Source organism: Narcine bancroftii, chromosome 7 (genome assembly GCF_036971445.1).
Source record: "Narcine bancroftii isolate sNarBan1 chromosome 7, sNarBan1.hap1, whole genome shotgun sequence".
Classification (NCBI taxonomy): domain Eukaryota; kingdom Metazoa; phylum Chordata; class Chondrichthyes; order Torpediniformes; family Narcinidae; genus Narcine; species Narcine bancroftii.
The window spans coordinates 211,831,617-211,850,913 of record NC_091475.1 but is presented as its reverse complement, the minus strand read 5'-3'; the positions used below and the strand labels follow the sequence as shown (position 1 = coordinate 211,850,913).

Here is a 19,297-nt window from a genome sequence, read left to right as displayed (position 1 = left end):
TTTAACCCTTTCCTACCTTATACCCATAACCCTCTCTTTCTTGCGTCCATATGCCTAAGAGTCTTTTAAATGTCTATTGTCCCAGCCTCCACCACCACCCCTGGCAATGCATTCCAGGCATCCACTATTCTCTGGCGTCTCCTCTAAACTTTCCCCCCCCCCCCCCTCACCTTGCACAGATGTCCTCTGGTGTTTGCTTCTCTCGCCCCTTGACAAAGGTGCTGGCTGTCCACCCTATCTCTGCCTCGTAATCTTGAAGACATCCATTAAGTCATCTCTCATCCTTCTTTGCTCCAAAGAGAAAAGCCCCAGCCCTGTTAAACCTTGCCTCATAGAATGTGGGCCACAGATCAACGGTGACCTCATGGAATGGCAGAACAGGTTGGAGGGACCTCCACAACTGCCTGTGGTCCCTTCTAAACCTGCTCTGATGTCTAATGGCTTCATTCGGGGCTCTAATTAGAGCCCAACTTCAGGACACCCTGTGTATATTCGCGAGCATTTGGGGATGGGGCTGGATTTGCCAGCTGCTGCCAGGCTGCATGCCACTTTCCCGCCTGTTTTCTCACCCCGTCACTGCGCAGTGTTGGGAGCTCTGAGCCGGCGCGCTCCCTCACTGAGTCATTGAGGCCAAGAGTCAGTTGCTCTTCCTCCACCAGGCTCACTCTCCCATCGCCACTGCTTCAGTGATCCTCTCTCGCACAATACTTTTGTCCATTTCCAACTTAAAAAGATATCGGGTAATGGACAGGTCTGACGAACAGAACCCAGAGACTTGCTCCAATCCATTTCAAGAATTTGATTGTTACCTTCAGAACAAAATCACATGGTGCTTTGCACCTCTGTCCATCAGTGAATATTTTTTCCATTTTATATATATTTTTCTCTTTGTGGCATCTCACGTGTTAATCATATGCCATTGTCTTTTGTGCGCTTTGTGCACCTGTGACCTTATGTATATGACAACCACTTTATCCAATGCACCAAACGAGCAACCCGAATACACGGCACAAAGTCAAACATCTCGCAGTGACCTGAGCTGATAGAGCGAGTGGTTGGCCGGGGAACAGCTGTTTTAGCAACGGGGTCGAGATAGAAATTCTTGCTGTTCCTGACGAAGGGTCACATATGATCACATCACAGTTGATGCAATGGCGCTGTATGTCCCACGTATGTCATACAATGACCTGCCACTTTGCATAACGCACTGCTGGCATGCTATGTAAACTCGCAGTTAAAAACGGAGATTTGCAGTTTTAGTCATTCTTGTGTGAACGACCACTGCCAGGATGTCGGGAGACTCTTCCTAACGGCAAGATCTCGCAAAGTCAGTGTAAAAATAAAATGAGATCTGGAAAGGGGAGATAAATATTTTTTATGTTTTTTTTTAAACGTTGTTGGTAGGAGAGAAGTGCGGTAGAAACCAAAACTGGACTGCTTCACAGGGAAGAGGGTGAGGGGGGGGGGATCTATAATCTTTGAGTCATGTCCTGAGTGGGGGTAGAGCATAGCCAAGGCAGGATTGCGAATGGCTGCTCTAAACTATTTGTTGGTCCATTGGCATGTTCCACTGGGAGCCATGCAAGTTCATCCGGAGTTTGCGACAAAAAAAATGTACGTCCTACCAGTCTCACAACAGGCCTTTGTCCTTCCTCCCTCCAGGCTCTGAAAGCTCTGCAGGAAATGAGCTCCTGCCCCAGCTTCACGTCGCAGTCATCCATGTTCTCTCACACGGCGCCCCGCAAGGCAAGGAACATTCCGGTGCAGGCCTTTGAGGTAATGACCCACTCTTCGAGTTGCTGTGTTGGGCTATTTCCAGAGTCCTGCTTCCCACCTCTCTCTAATATTTTTGGTGCATCTGGAGGAGAGCCATAGAGCATGGAAACAGGCCCTTCAGCCCAACTTGCCCACACTGACCAAAATGTACATATGACCATGAAGAATAGGTCATATGTACATATGACCCATCGGGTCTACCCCACCATTTAATCAAAGATGATCCATTTTCCCACAGCCCCGCTGCCTGGTCTCCCTAAAACCTTTGATGCCCCACTTAATAAATAACCTACAATCTCTGCCTTAAATGCACCCATCCTCCTGTGGCAGAAAATTCCACAGATTCACCACCCACTGGTTGAAGAAATTCCTCAGCATCTCTGCTCTAAGTAGACGCCCTTCAATCCTGAAGTTGTGCCCTCTTGTCCTAGACTCTCCCACCGTGGGAAACAACCTTTCTACATCTACTCTGTCTTCACCTTTCAACATTCAAAATACTTCAATGAGATCCCCCCTCATTCTCCTAAAATCCAACGAGTCCAGGCCAAGAACTGTCAAATGCACTTCATATTGATATGCCTTTCATTCCCAGAATCGTCCTTGTGAACCTCCTCTGAACCCTCTCCAACATCAGCACATCCTTTCCCACCCACACTAGTCCCACCTGCCTGTGTTTTCCCCTAATCCCTCTAAATCCATCCTATCCATGCATCCGTCCCAATATTTCATGAGCATATTTCTCTACTACCCTCAACCCCCTCCTCTGGCACTCAGTTCCTCTTCAGGTTCTTGTTAACTCTCTCCCACTTCACTTAAACCGATGTCCTCTTGTTATGGGTATCCCTTCTCTGGGGATTAAGTCTCTGAGCCCATATAGTTGGGATCACAGAGATGTGGCTTCAGTGGGAACGTGACTAGGAGCTCAACATTCAGGGTTACTCGACATTCAGGAGGGGTAGACAGAATGGAAAAGGAGGTGGAGTAGCCCTTTTGATTAGGGAAGAGGTGAATGCCATAGTAAGGAAGGACATCAGTGTAGAGGATGTGGAATCCATATGGGTAGAGCTGCGAAACACGAAGGGGCAGAAGACGCTAGTGGCAGTAGTTTTTAGGCCGCCAAACAGTAGCAGTGAGGTCAGTGAAGGAGTCATGAAGGAAATTGGTAATGCGTACAACAAAGGGACAGCAGTTGTAATGGGTGACTTTACATGTAGATTGGGTGAACCAAATTGGTAAGGGTAAAGTTGAAGAGGATTTCTTAGAATGTATGCGGGATTGTTTTCTAAATCAGCATGTTGAGGAACCGACGAGGGAACGAGCCATTCTAGACTGGGTATTGAGTAATGGAGAAGGGTTAATTAGCAATCTTGTGAGGAATCCCTTGGGCAAGAGTGACCACAATAGGGTGGAATTCTTCATTAGGATGGAATGTGGCAGAGTTGATATGGATCCAAAGGTTTTGAACTTGAAGAGGGGTAACTTTGATGGAATGAGATGTGAATTGGCTAAAATAGATTGGCAAATGGTACTTAAAGGACTAACAGTAAAAATGCAATAGCAGTCATTTAAGGATAGCTTGGAGCAAGTGCAGAAAATGTACAACTCCTAAATTGAAATTAGCTTTAGCAGTTGCGAGAAAATATATTGCAATTACTTGGAAATCGGATACACCTTTAACATTGCAAAGGTGACAAGCTGAAATTCAATGTATCCCTTTGGAAAATAATTACTTACAATCTAAAACTAAATTTAATCTGCCCCCTCCTTCTAATCAAGGTCATCTTATAAATGATTTTTTTTAGAAAAATGAATAAAGTGGCGACTCCCGGAGAACAGGCAAAGAATCACCAGAACATACAATAATTGTGAATTCTTCCACTTATTAAAAAAATTCTAAGAATGGGCTCCACAATTTCATAAATTGAAACTTTCTATCTTTAACATTATATCTAATTTTTTTCTCGAAAGCCCTTCCATCTCCACTGAGCCCATGGACAGCGTCGAGCTCCCTCGAGTGCGTTGCAGGGAATATCCAAGCAGAACTCAAATGAGTAGAGACCTGGATTTCAGTGAGAGCATGACCACCGAGCCAGCAGATTGAAGCCCAAGCCCTTTAAACCGTGCCAATAATATCTCCGCGTTTCATTCTCAGGTCAAGTTGGATGTAAACCTGACAGACTTAACAAAGATCGGTAAATCACAGAAATACTCGCTCAGTGTGGATGTGGATGGGGGTAAGCTGGTGGTACTGAAGAAGTCCAAGGACACACAGGAGGACTGGAATACATTCACACACGATAAAAGTAAGGAGAAGGAGCATTCCCAGCATTACTCCCATACCTCTGACGTTTGGGACCGATCCACTGGCACTGTTTAATGAAAATAGAGGGTTATGAGAGGGAGGTAAGGGTTAACTTGGTGGTGGAATAGGTTTATCGAGGTCGACACAGCATCGTGGATGGTTAAACTGTGGAATTTGTTGCCACAGGCAGTTGTGGAGGCCACATATTTAAGGCAGAGATTAATAGGTTCTTGATTAGCCAGGGCATCAAAGGTTATGGGGAGGAGGCCGGGCAGTGGAGCTGAGTGGGAGAATGGATCAGCTCGTGATTGAATGGTGGGGCAGAATGGCCTGTTTCTGCTCCTTATGGTCTTAGCTGTAATGTTCTGTCATAAATGTAAAACACAAAGCTGTCTGCCTGATCTTACTGAAAAGAATGGTGTTAGATGTTACATTCAGAGGAAAAATTAGTGAATCTGTTTTTTAACAATCTCTGACCCATGTTTAGTTGGCGTTACGATCAAAGCCTGCCCAAGGCATAGAGTAAACTTCCCTCAGAAATGTCCCAACAAGGCAGCATGACAACTCAACCAGGACATGGTGTTCAACAGCCGCTACTCCCTACCTGAGATTGGTTCTGACTTGTGAACACAGAGTGTCTGGTAAAAGTCCCTCCTTTTTGTTAAATTCCATCTGCATTGGGTGGTTCCTGTATCACCTCTATGGTAGGTTGATGGTTTTGGCCCTCTGTAGCTGGACGTGGAGGTCATTCCCTTGATTTATTCCAATGGCGTGCTCCTTAAGGCCATGGAACGCGTTGTTCTACCAAGTTTTTGTTTCAGCTGCATCCCCCCTCAAGGGTCATAGAGGGAGCTTTTCTTTGAACTGGTGGCTCAGTGGCAGGTGGATTAGTTCCTCCAGGAGATGAGGCTATTTGCATGGAGTACAGCAGACCCCTTTTGAGAGAGGACCCTGATCCTGCCAAAAAAAACCTGGCCAGCAAACTCCAGGAGCTCAGTGTGAAAGGTACCCATCAGCCAAGGAGGAAGGCAGGCCTGTGCTGAGATCTTTCCTGCAGGATCAGAGTAGAGATAATGAACCAGGGGGTATCGGTTAGTCACTTTAATTCTACCCGGTGATTTGTTCCAGAATAACGTGTTGGATTTATTCAGGGACAAGAGAAGACAGTGGTCTCTTGTGGTCAATTTAATTTAATTTGTTTAATTGGGAGATACAGCACAGTAACATGCCCTCTCCCCTCCCTCACCACCATTCGGGGGCCCAAACAGTCATTACAAGTGAAGCAACACTTCACTTCTATCTGCAAGGATCATCTACTGAATCCGGTGCTTCCATTGTGGCCTGCTTTACATCAGAGAGACACTCTGGGCGATTCCTTCACTGAGCACCTTCGCTCTGTCTGCATCAGTGACAGGGGCTTCCCAGTGGCCAGCCACGTAAATTCTGCCCCCCACGCCCACGTCAGCACATCTGCTCGTGGCCTTGTGCTCAGCCAAACCAGGGCCACCATATATTGGAGGAGCAATGCCTAATATTCTCTCTGGGCACTCTCCATCCGGATGGTATTAACATCGAATTCTCCAGTTCCTGTTAGCCCGCTCCCCGTTCTCCCTCGCTTTCCCATCCCTCTGTCTCCTTTCCTCCAGCTCTGTACCCTCTTCCTTCTGCCTCCCCCCCCCCACCCCGCTTGCTGATGTTCCCTCCCTTCCTTATCCACCTATTACCTCCTGCCTCATTCTCCCCCCACCCCCATGCACCATTTTTTTGGGCGCCTGCCTACACTTTACTCGTACCTTGATGAAGGGCTCAAGCCCAAAACGTTGATTCTGTATCTTTGCTGTATGAAGTACAGTGTGTGACCTGCTGAGTTTCTCCAGTGCTCCATGCCCTTTTGGCCTACAAGCCCACCCTTCCCAGTTGTACCCTTGTGACCAGGTAACCTACTAACTCTGTAGGCGAGAGGAAAACCAATGCAGTCACAGAGAGAACAAGCAAACTCCTTACAGACAGCACGGGATTCCAACCCGGGTTGCTGGTGCTGTAATAGCATCACGCTAACCGCGGTGTTGACAGTGCCACTGGTACTTCCCAGTTATCTAGATATCAACAGAATTCTAAAAGGACTAGACTAGATATAGACGGGCATGTTCCTGGTTCATGGGGAATCCAGAATCAAGGGACTTGGCCTCAGAATAGAGGTCTGCCATTTAGGATAGATCAGGTGAAATGGTAAATTTTAAATTTAAAAAAATTAAATGTAGACACACAGCAGGGTAACTGGCCATTTTGGCCCACGAACCCGTGCCACCCAATTTACACCCAATCAACTACAACCCCTGGTACGTTTTTGAAGGGTGGGAGGAAATCAGAGCCCTCGGGGAAAAACCCACAAAGACACAGGGAGAACGTACCAACTCCTTACAGACAAGATTCGAACCATGGTCCCAATTGCTGGTACTATAACGGGATTCGAACTCATGATCACTGGTGCTATAAAGACGTTGCACTAACCGCTACGCCAACCATTCCGACCCAACCTGTGGAATTCTCTCTGATATGAACCATGTTCAAGAAAGAGGTAAATGTATTTCTTAACACAAAGGGTTATGGGGAAAAGGTGGAAACAGAGTGCATTTATTGTCATATAGATTAGTACAATTATTTCTTGCTGCAGCCACTCGGGTATGTGAGATACACCAGCAACAATAGTGTAAGTTAAATACACCATGAGACACTAAAAGAAAATATAAGACAATCAATAAATATTCAGCTCACAAGTGGATACATAGAAACTAGTTGTTGGAGTAGGCCATTTGGCCCTTCAAGCCTACACCACCATTCATTTTGATCATGGCTGATCATCTACTCAGTACCCAGTACCTGTCTTCTCCCCATATCCCCCGATCCCCATAGCCACAAGGGTCAAATCTAACCTCCTCTTAAATATAGATAAGGACCAGCTTCAACTACTTCCGGTGGCAAAGAATTCCACAGATTCACCACTCTCTGAGAGAAAAAAAATTCTCATCCCGGTCCTTATCCTTAAACTGTGACCCCTGGTTCTGGTTTTCCCCAACATCGAGAACAACCTTCTGCATCCAGCCTGTCCAATCCCTTAAGAATTTTATGTTTTGGTAAGATCCCTCCTCAAACTTCAAAATTCCAGCAAATATAAGCATAGTCGATCCACCTTTTATTGTAAGTCCTGCCATCCCTGGTTAGAAGGGGAGGGCAGTGGAATGAGAAAGATAGCTTTGATAAGAGAAGGAAGGGAAGGGGGTGGGGAGACAGAGGAATAGGGAGAGAGAGAGATACATGGGGTGGTGGGGGGGAGGTGTTGGTGTGAACAGAAATCGGAGTCATAGAACGGGGACTCAAACACTTAATCCCGCGCCAACCAAGGTGCCTTCCTGATCTAGTCCCATTCACTTGGAGCACTAGGAACGTCTCTGTTGAACATGATGCCCAAAAATCAAGTTAAAACTCTGCTACTTCCCTTGATCCATATCCCTCTGTCCCCTTCATAGTCACACGTCTATCTTGAAGCCTATTAAACACTCCTATTGTTCCTGCCCCACCGTCCTCTGTGTGGAAAAACCTGCCTCTTGGGTCCCCCTTTAAATCTTTCCCCACTTACCTTTACCATTTGCCCTCCAGTTTTAGAAACCCCCACCCGAGGACTGTGACAGCCCATCTTATCTATGATTTTATAAACCTACCAGGTCACCCTGCGCCTTCTAACCTCCAGGGAAAACAGCTCCATCCTCTCCAGCCTGTCCCAGATCAAAATCAGGTTTACTGTCACTAACTTTGTTCTTTAGTGGCACTAGTATGGTGCAGAACAAGGTAGAAAAATTACAATTCTGTAAATACAAGATTTCAAAAAAATAAATATTTACTGCAAAAAAAATTTTTAAGTGAGGAGGTGTCTGTGGTTCATTATCCATTCAGAAATCTGATAGCGGAGGGGAAGAAGCTGTTTTTGTGCTATTGTGTGTTCGTCTTCAGGCGCCTGGACCTCCTTCCTGATGGCTGCAGTGTGAAGTTGCCATGGCCTGGTTGGTGGGGGTCCTTGAGGATAGAAGCTGCCATCTTGAGGCATTAAAAATGTCCTTAATGGAGTAAAGACTGATGCCCACGATGGGGCTAGCAGAGTTCACAGCCCTCTGTAGCCTCAAGTCCTCCTGTCCCCGCACCATCCTTGTGAATTTTCTATGCACCCTCTCCTCATTTATCACATCCTTCCAACAGTGTGGCGACAAGAACCTCACAATATTCCAGATGCGGCCTTGTCCACCGGTAACGTAATGCCCTGACTCTTCAACTCAATTCACTCTTCAAATGGGCCAGGTGCCTCCTTCACCTTCTAGTCTTCCTGCATCACTAAGTAACTAAGCAGAGAGAGGGACAGACATCAGGTCCTGCTTACGTCAGTTCATGCTCCCATCAAACACTTGCAGGTACTCACCACCACCAAGTGTCTGGCTTCACATCAAGGAACATTATCCTTTCTTTCAGTAGGGGGTTAGTATGGGACGTGAAGTGGGGGGAATCTGGGTAGATCTATATTTCCGTTTCTTTTTTTTATACCTCATGTATTGGGATATATTGGTAAAATGAATGAATTTAATGTGGCTTTAAATCTATAAATAAAATATTTTAAAAAAGGAATGTAATCTTTCCTAACTGCACTTGTGTAAGGAGAGGACGGACAAATGGATTGGGCGTCAGAGGCTGAGGGGAGACCTGATAGAATTTAATGGACTATACGAGGTATTGATAGTAGTTTATCAGACTAGATGAAGCATTGATATGGTAGACAGAATCGGTAAACGTGTCACACACTAGAGGGTATGAGTTAAGAGGAGAGGACTAGCGTGAATAGAGTAGCGATAGCTACGACCAAGATTTGAATCTGGCACTGTCTGTACGTTGAGCCCGTGTCTCTGTGGGCTTCCTCTGGGTGCTCCAGTTTCCTCCCACCCTCCAAAAACATACGGGAATTGTAGGTTAATTTGGGTGTAATTCGGCATCATGGCTGAAATCGGCTTCCACTGTGCTGTAAATAAGATATTAAAAATGTATTGCTCCTCGCCAAGTTCATAATAGGATGGCACGTTAGCACAACAGTGTTACAGCGCCAGTACCCCGGGTCTGAATCCGACGCTCTCCCTGTGTCTGCATGCGTTCCCTCCGGAGGCTTCGGTATCCCCCCCACCCTTCAAAATGTAATGTTGAGAGATGTGGATTTCTTCACTTTGAGAGGATGGATGAAGGAGCTGATGAAATTTTGGATCTTTAATTGTTGGAGATGATTCGACATGGAAAATGTTGGCGTTGCTATAATCTTGGCACTGGTGCAGACTGGAGAGAGCAGGGAGCAGGCACATCAGAGCTCTGCAGAGTTCATCCATCCGGTCCTAATGCCAGCGGCTCTGTACAGGTTTTAAACGGCCTGTTAAAGGAGCCAATAGTGTTTTCATTTAACATCCTGCAGACGCGGAGGTCTGTGCCCAAGATGGCGGTGCCTACGCTCAGCAGCAGCCACAGGGGGTTGCAGACTTTGTGGGGGGGGCAGCGGACTAGCGCCGGGCAAAAGAAACAGAGAGAACACCTCTCCCCTCCATTAAGAATGAGACCACAGCGACAGACCAGTGAGGGGCTCAGTGCTGAGGGACCCACAAAGTCGGTGGGCAACTTGAGGTCAGAGACCCGCACAGGTTGTTGGAGACTGGTACATGGGAACAGGTATTGGAGACAGGATTTGAAAGGATGCTGAAGGCAAGAATGGCTTCTGATGGGCCTCTGGTTCTGAAGGCTTCCTGATTGTGTTGGGGGTTTGGATCTGGAGCTTGGGTTGCCAATTGTTTGAACAGGAGTCTGGACGGTTGCAAAGAATGCAGGAATCGCTGGAGGCGAATTCACGGACACTCAGTGACTCTGGAAGGACAAACTAAGAAAGGATGTACACGGTGAATGGTTGGGCACTGAGGAGCACGGTAGAACAGAGGGATCTTGGAATACAGATACATAATTCCCTGAAAGTGGTGTCACGGGTGGATAGAGTTGTAAATAGAGCTTTTGGCACATTGGCCTTCATAAATCAAAGTATTGAGTACAGGAGTTGGGATGTTATGGTAAAGTTGTATAAGATATTGGCGAGGCCAAATTTGGAGGATTATGTGCAGTTTTGGTCACCAAACTACAGGAAGGGTATCAATAAGATAGAAAGAGGGCAGAGAAGATACTAGGATGTTGCCCGGACTTCAGGAACTGAGTTACAGGGAAAGGTTAAACCAGTTCGAACTTTATTTCCTGGAGCGTGGATGAATGAGGGGAAATTTGATCGCGGTATTTAAAATTATGAGGGGGACAGACAGAGTAAATTTAGATCGGCTTTTTCCACTGATGGAAGGTGAGATATTGCCTTATATGTCTCTTCCTGGGTAAGGACCTCATCCAGCTCTAGACTCAAGAGTTGTTGAGGGAGCTGGAGCAGGGCGGATTCTTGGACTGAGCAGTTGGCACTGAAAAGGGATTGGAAGTGTTCTGACCGTCGATTGAGGATGGAGATCTTGTCGCTGAGGAGGACTTTGCCGTCTAAGCTGCGCAGCGGGCTTTGGACTTGGGGTGAGGAGCCGTACACAGCCTTTAGAGCCTCGTAGAAACCCCTGAAGTCGCCAATGTCCGCGCTGTGCTGGGTTCGTTTGGCGAGGCTAGTCCACCACTCATTTTGGATCTCCTGGAGTTTGCGCTGAAGATGGCTGCATGTGAGACGGAAGGCTTGTTTCTTCTCTGGCCAGGACGGCTTTGCAAGGTGAGCCTGGTGGGCAGATCGCTTCTTTGCCAGCAGCCCCTGGATTTCCTGGTTGTTTTCGTCGAACCAGTCCTTGTTTTTCCTGGAGGAGAAGCCCAGTACCTCTTCAGTGGATTGCAGTATGGCCATTTTCAGCTGATCCCAGAGGGTTTCAGGAGATGTGTCCGTGAGGCAGTTTGCATCCTCGAGCTTTGCTTGGACGTTTGCCTGAAAGTTTCCTCTCACTACGTCTGACTGCAAGTTTCCAACATTGAACCTCTTTCTGGGGGCTCCACTGTTCTTGAATAACTGAAAAGTGGCAAAGCAGCAGGTATGGATGGAATCCCCCCGCCCCCCCCCCCCCCCCCACCAGAGCTGGCGGCAAAGCTTTGCATTCCAAGCTGCATGAGTTTTTCATGCTCTGCTGGGACCAAGGAAAACTGCCTCAGGACCTTCGTTATGCCATCATCATCACCCTGTACAAAAACAAAGGCGAGAAATCAGACTGCTCAAACTACAGGGGAATCACGCTGCTCTCCATTGCAGACAAAATCTTCGCTAGGATTCTCCTTAATAGACTAATACCTATTGTCGCCGAAAATGTCCTCCCAGAATCACAGTGTGGCTTTTGCGTAAACAGAGGAACTACTGACATGGTCTTTGCCTTCAGACAGCTCCAAGAAAAGTGTAGAGAACAAAACAAAGGACTCTACATCACCTTTGTTGACCTCATCAAAGTCTTCGACACCGTGAGTAGGAAAGGGCTTTGGCAAATACTAGACGCCTCGGATGCCCCCCCAAGTTCCTCAACATGGTTATCCAACTGCACGAAAACCAACAAGGTCGGGTCAGATACAGCAATGAGCTCTCCGAACCCTTCTCCATTGTTAACGGCGTGAAGCAAGGCTGCGTTCTCGCACCAACCCTCTTTTCAATCTTCTTCAGCATGATGCTAAAACAAGCCATGAAAGACCTTAACAATGAAGACGCTGTTTACATCCGGTACCGCACAGATGGCAGTCTCTTCAATCTGAGGGGTCTGCAAGCTCACACCAAGACACAAGAGCAACTTGTCCGTGAACTACTCTTTACAGAGATGCTGCTTTAGTTGCCCATTCAGAGCCAGCTCTCCAGCACATGACGTCCTGTTTTGCGGAAACTGCCAAAATGTTTGGCGGAAGTCAGCCTGAAGAAAACTGAGGTCCTCCATCAGCCAGCTCCCCACCATGACTACCAGCCCCCCCACATCTCCATCGGGCACACAAAACTCAAAACGGTCAACCAGTTTACCTACCTCGGCTGCACCATTTCATCGGATGCAAGGATCGACAAAGAGATGGAGAACAGACTCGCCAAAGCAAATAGTGCCTTTGGAAGACAACACAAAAGAGTCTGGAAAAACAACCACCTGAAGAAACACACAAAGATCAGCGTGTACAGAGCCATTGTCATACCCACACTCCTGTTCGGCTCCGAATCATGGGTCCTCTACTTGCATCACTTACGGCTCCTAGAACACTTCCATCAGCGCTGTCTCCGCTCCATCCTCAACATTCATTGGTATGACTTCATCACCAACATCGAAGTACTCGAGCTGGCAGAGTCCGCAAGCATTGAATCCATTCTGCTAAAGACCCAACTGCACTGGGTGGGTCACGTCTCCAGAATGGAGGAACATCGCTTTCCCAAGATCGTGTTCTATGGCGAGTTCTCCACTGGCCACCATGACAGAGGTGCACCAAAGAAGAGGTACAAGGACTGCTTAAAGAAATCTCTTGGTGCCTGCCCCATTGACCACCGCCAGTGGGCTGATCTCGCCTCCAACCGTGCATCTTGGCGCCTCACAGTTCGGCGGGCAGCAACCTCCTTTGAAGAAGACCGCAGAGCCCACCTCACTGACAAAAGACAAAGGAGGAAAAACCCAACACCCAACCCCAACCCACCAATTTTCCCCTGCAACCGCTGAAACCGTGCCTGCCTGTCCCCCATCGGACTTGTCAGTGGACATACCCCTCCATAAATCTTCGTCCGTGAAGCCAAGCCAAAGAAAAAAAAGAAAAAGGTGAGGTACAAACCAGAGGATGTGGGCTAAGAGTAAAAGGGGAAAAGTTTAGGGGGAACTTCTTTCACGCAGAAAGTGGTGGGAACGAGCTTCCAGCCAAAGTGATGAATGTGGGTTCAGTTTTAACATTTAAGAAGAATTTGGACAGGTAAATGAATGGGAGAGGTATTGAGGGCTACGGACTGGGGGCAGGTCAGTGGGACTAGGCAGAAAAGATGGTTCAGGAAAGACTAGAAGGGCCGAAGGTGCCTGTTTCTGTGCTGTTATGTTCTATGGTTCGAAAGAGCTTGATATTCTTGACCTTCTGCTATTTTGTTCTTCCTTTGAAGGGGGAATCGTTAATGTGTCAGTGACACAGCAGCCTTTAGATGTTTGTTATAATTAGAGACAGAATCGTGAATTGCCCGAAAGGAGGAGTGAAGGTGGGGGGGGAGGGGGAGGGAGGGGGAGATTCACACTCCCGTGGAACGATGGCATTTGAAAAGTTCCCAGATAAGGGAAGCTAAAATTCTGCAGCACTTGCTTATTGATGGTTCATCAGGAGTGTGGTCTAGTGGCCTTTGTGTCTCAGTCCATGGGCAGGAGTGGTGATTCAAGTTCTCTGGCAAAGTGGCTGGAGGGGTCACACAGCTCTCATCTATACTGGTGTTCCATTTACATCAATGTTGCAAAATTTAAAATCATTTGGAGGGTTATATGGATGAGATGGATTTAGATCAGCCATTCTCAACCTATTCATGGCACATGAGCAAATTTAAGTTCTTGGGAGTCATGATATTGGAGGCTCTTTCCTGGACCCAACACACTGATGGTGTCATGAAGAAAACACGTCAGTGCCTCGACTTCCTCAGGAGTTTGCGGAGATTTTGTATGACATCAGAAACCCTGGCAAATTTCTACAGATGTGTGCTAACCGCCTGCTTCACGGTCTGGTATGGGGACACCAATACTCCCGAGCGTAAAGACCTGCAAAATATTTTGGACACAGCCCAGGACATAACAGGCAAATCTCTCTCTGCTATTGAGAACATCTACAGGGAACGCTGGCTGTCGGAGAGCAGCAGTGATCATTAAGGATCCCCACCACCCAGCACATGCTCTGTTCTTGCTGCTGCCATCAGGAAAGAGGTATCGGGGCCACAAGACTCGCCCCACCAGGTTCAGGAACAGCTGCTCCCCCTCCACCATCAGACTCCTCAACTAACTCAGATTCATTTAAGGACTCTGATGTTTGCACTTTATTGATTTTTTGCCTCTGTGCTTTTATCGTCCTATTTGCCTGTGTTTGCCCCACATCCCTAAAAATCTTTCCTATCCTCTTCTTATTAATTTCCTATCCATCTTTAAGAGACGGGGTCTCACGAAAGCAGCCTCTATCCTCAAGGACCCTCACCTCCCAGCCTGGGCCCCCTTCGCACTGCTACCATCAGGAAGGAGGTACAGGAGCCTGAAGACGAACACCCAATGTCTAGAAAAACAGCTTCTTCCCCTCCGCCATTCGATTTCTGAATGGGCAACGGACCACAGACACTCCCTCAGTTTTTCTCTTTTGAACGTTTTTTAAAATCTTGTATTTACGGAATTGTAATTTATAGTCATGCTTGCACCTTATTCTACAAAAAGCAACAACACGTGACCCATGTTCATGACCATGAACCTGATTCTGATATCCATGTCACCCATTTTTTAACTGCTGAGATGGCCAAGTGGCACAAGGCACCAGGCACTTTGCAATTCCTGCCTTTGTGGTTGCTGTCTTCCTAGTCCTTTACTGGGGTTCAAGTCCCACTTCTGATCTCACTCTTTTCCTCTCCACTAACCCATCTGAATGTCTTTTCAACACTGGTTGTTCCCAGCTCTACCGCGTCTTCCTCCTCAAACTTTAAATCAACTTTTAAACTCCATTACTTCTGTTTTTTTTTAATTTATTTTTCCAACTTTAATATTCAAAGATGGAATAAATGCAGGAAATGCTGATCATGGGGCATTTGTAGTAAGAGAAGCGGTTAACGTCTCAGGAAGGAGAGCCTCTGTCAGGACAGCATGGTTGGCGTAGCAGTTGGCTTCCAGCTCTGACGGGATCACTTTTATTCTGCCTGACTTGCTGGGTACAGCCCACAGTCCTGATTGGGTGTAAATTGGACGCACGGACTCGTGGGCTGAAATGGCCTGTTACCTTGCTGTATGCCCACATTTTTTTAAAATTAAAAAATGAAACTTGGAATATTGCGTTCAGTTTCAGTCACCTCACAGCAGGAAAAATGTCGAAGTTTTGGAGAGGCTTCAGTGAAGATTTACCAGGACGATGCCTGGATTGGAGAACGTGTCTTATAAGGCAAGGATAGCAGTCTTTTCTTCTTTGAGCGTAGAAGGATGAGAGGTGACTGAGCTGAGGTCCATAAGATTATGGAAGTCGGACGGCCAGCACCTGTTTCCTGTGATGACAGTAACAAACACCAGAGGAGATCTGAAGAAGGTGAGGGGAGGAAAGTTTAGGGGAGATGGCAGAGGTAGGTTTGTTTACACAGAGAGTAGTGGGGGCCTGGAATGTGATACTGGGGGTGTTGGTGGAGTCTGATACAATGGGGCATTTAAAAGACTCTTAGACAGGCCCATGGATGCAAGGAAAACAGAGGGTTTGGGGTGTGAGGTAGGGAAGGTTTAGGTCGCTGAGTAGGTTTCTACTAATCGGCACAAGATTGTAGGCCGAAGGGCCTGTACCGTGCTGGAATGTTCTATGTAACTTTGTTTTCAGCTGCAGAGAAGGTGAGTGGGGTAGATCGGACCACCTCTAGGCCGACGTTAAATGGATTAATGTGCCACCAGCAGTACAATGAGCTCTGTCTTGTGGGTCACAGTATCAGAGCAGTGGGGCATACCCAGCAAGTCCGACTGTACTCTCAGAGTACGTGATCCAATGTTAGAGCTGGAAGACTTGCAAAAATGACTTTCTGATGCAGAGCAGGTGATCTAAAGCTGGAGTGTTTGATGCCGAGTCCCTCGAGTGTTCCTTGAGCTTGTAATGGTGCAGGAGGTCACAGACGGACACATCGGATTGGGATAGCCAGTTAAAGTAACTGGAAACCTGGATCTTGAGGCTGTGTCCCTTAGTTCAAGCCTCGCCGACCAATGGAAACGACCTCTCTGCTTCTATCTCATTTGTTCCTTTAATAATTTGAACCCCCTCATCTTTCTAAGTCCAATGAGTCTAAGTTCAAGGTTATTACCTGATACAGTGGGAAGGGTTCATATTTTCAAGCAGTTCAGCTAGTCAACTCCATCCTGCTTACAGCAACACAAATTAGAAGGCAAAGTGTTATGTTACAGCAGTCATTCTCAACAGGGCCCTACAGCCCCACTGGGGGCCACAGCACATTTAAGTGAAAGCCTTGCTTAACATAAATATGTTTTCATGCTTTTTGGGCAGCACATTTGGCATATTAGTTAGCGTAACGCTGTAACTGCGCCTGTGATCGGGACTGGGGTTTGAATCCCATGCAGTCTCTAAGGAGTTTGTACATTCTCCCCGTGTCGGCATGGATTTTCCACAGGGGCTCCAGTTTCCTCCCACCCTTCTAAACATTCTGGGGGTTGTAAGTCAATTGGGTGTAATTGGGCAGCATGAGTTTGTGGGCTGAAATGGCCTGTTACCATGATGTAGGTCTAAATTTTAAAAATATTTTAAAACATGTTGTCAGTGGGAGAGAAGTATGAAAGGAACCAAAATGTGACTGCTTCACAGGGAAGGGGGCCCATGAACTTTGTTCAAAGTTCAAAGGGGGCCAGGGCCAAAAAAATGGTTGAGAATGGCTGTGTTACAGTGAAAGATCAGTCAGTACCAACAGAGGCAAAGTCTGGTGAGGTTCATTCAGGAGCCCGGTTGCATTGCGTGTTTGTGCCTGGAGTGGGGTTTGATTCCTCTCCACATTCATTCCACCATCATGACTAAACCCGTTTCTGCAGTCTTCCATAAATGTGTCCTTTCTCCCTCAGTTCGTCAGCTGATTAAATCTCAGCGCGTCCACAACAAGCTGGGGATTGTGTTCGAGAAGGAAAAGGATAAGACGCAGAGGAAGGATTTCATTTTTGAAACCACAAGGGTGAGTTGTCTGTCAGCACCTTCCGCAAAATTTTCCTTTTCAAAATGCATCAGTCTAAATTTAAATTTTATATATTTTTTAAATTTACAGCCACAAGCCCAATTGACCTACAATCCTTGGTACATTTTTGAAGGGTGGGAGGACACCAGAGCCCCCGGGGGAAAACCCATGCAGACACAGGGAGGACGTACCAACTCCTTACAGACAGCGCGGGATTTGAACCCCAATCCCAGTCTCTGGTCCTGTAACGGGGTTGCACTAATCGCTGCGTCAACCGTGCCACCCCTAGATTTAGGAGAAGTGCCAAACAGCACTGACGTACCCCATACCTACAGGACCCTTCATGTCCTTTAACTTTCTGGAACATGTGTTCCATGTCCGATGCCTTACTGAAAGTCTGCCTGAATGGACAACATCCACACCTGTACCTTTATTAATTTTCCCCGTTCCTCTTCAAAAAACTCACATGGGTGAGGCAGGATTTTCTTTCACTGGCTATCCCTCATCAGCCTGTCTTTCCAAATGTATTTGAATTCAGTCCCAATAAATTCCCTACCAATGATCTGGCGTTTCCCAGCTACCCAATCAAATGAAAGGAAAAATGTTAGCTATCCTTGCAGGACTGACTGTGAAATCTCTTCGTCCTCGTATACATTGTCTTACCAATGTGTGGTGAATCATCTTGGTCAGATTTCCTGTGAATTGGATATTCCGTGTAATAGTTGTTTTTGGACCAATTTTTGGGGTCAAATTTGGGGGGGGGGGGAGATCTTTTACATGGGTTATGCATTTGACTGCGGTAAGTACCTGCAAATGTTCAGAGCATTGGGAGGTCGGATGGCTAGGACCAGGTGGTGAGTCCACATTCAGGATGTCAGGAGCTTGGATGGGCGGGCAGCCAGGGTGAGGATCTGCGTCAGGAGCTCAGATGGCTGGGACTGGGTGGTTAGTTCACATTTGGGACATTGGGAGCTTGGATGGACAGGTAGTTAGGGCAAGGATCTGCATTATGGGTGTTGGGAGCTTGGAAGGGTGGGTGATCGGGGCAAATATCCGCGGTCAAGGCATTGGGAGCTCGGGTGGGCGGGCGGCTGAGGCGTCAGGAGCTTGGATGGGTGAGTGGTTGGGGTGTTGGGAGCTCAGGTGGTCGGGGTGAGGATCCACGGTCAGACCATTGGGAGCTCAGATGGCGGGTGGCCGGAGTGTCAGAAGTTTGGATGGACGGGTGATCAGGGCTTAGGGAGCTTGGGGGGGCAGGTGGCCAGGGCAAGAATCTGCAGTCGGGACGTTGGGTGCTAAAATTGGGGTGGGGTCAACTTTTATAAGAGTCACGTGGAAAACACGATTTTGGGGCCAAAAATGTGGGGGGGGGGGGGGGTTCGACTATTGCATATATAGGGCAGCTTGGTTGATGTAGCAGTGCCTTCTTCCTTTGTCTCGTGGATTTTCCCTGGAGGCTCTGGTTTCCTCCCACTGTTCAAAATGTACCGGGTTGTACGTCAATTGGGTGTAATAGGGCTGCACAGGCTCATAGGGGTGAAAGGGCCCGAGACCGTGCTGTGTCGAATTCACATTTTAAAAAAATGTACATATCTTGGATTCTGTTGACCAGTAAGTGATCTCCCACCACTGGAAACATCTCCACTTCCACTCAGTCCAGGCCTTACAACATTCAGTAGGTGCATCTCACCCCCCGCAAGTACAGGCCCAGATCCATCAACCCTTCCCATTCCCAAGATCATTCCCGCAAGCTTCCTGTGGGCCTTTTGCAGTGCCAGCACATCCTTCGTTAGATATGGAGCCCAAACCTTTCAGATTCGTCATTGAGTTTGCCATTTGCGACAATGTAAGAGTGGTGATTTTAAAATAACAAGACACAATCTTGATGGTAACAAGAAAATATTTTCAGCAAAAGGACCTAATCATTAACAAAAATTGACAGAGGATTTTGCAGGAATTGTAGGCGGTGACGCTGCCAAGGTCTTTACCCTTGTGGTCCTCAATTCTCCCCCGTACAGAAGCGAGAGGCGTTTTGCCAACTCCTCCAGCTGATGAAGAACAAACATTCGAAGCAGGATGAACCAGACATGATTTCCATCTTCATCGGCACCTGGAACATGGGTAAGACCAAGAGAATCTTAGCAAGAAATGGCCCGTCAAAATTTTGCGAGCTGTTCCCAGCCAGTCCTCCCTTCATAAAATACAACTGTTCTACTCTGCTTTCCCTGCACTCCCAATACTTTCTGTATCAGTCGATAACT

General features: G+C 47.2%; 1 protein-coding gene across 5 annotated transcripts in view; it reads left to right on the top strand.

The window, feature by feature from the left end:
- The window catches only part of inppl1a (inositol polyphosphate phosphatase-like 1a), a 228,822-nt gene that overhangs the window by 156,043 nt on the left and 53,482 nt on the right, over positions 1-19,297 (top strand). For all 5 annotated transcript variants that reach the window (XR_011342361.1, XM_069892201.1, XM_069892203.1 and 2 more), the window contains exons 8-11: positions 1,663-1,776; positions 3,929-4,079; positions 16,930-17,036; positions 19,055-19,157. Coding sequence is in view for 4 of the 5 variants with exons in the window: in XM_069892201.1 (XP_069748302.1) it covers positions 1,663-1,776; positions 3,929-4,079; positions 16,930-17,036; positions 19,055-19,157 (475 nt within the window). In the remaining variant the exon portion in view is untranslated. The remainder of the gene's footprint in view (positions 1-1,662; positions 1,777-3,928; positions 4,080-16,929; positions 17,037-19,054; positions 19,158-19,297) is intronic.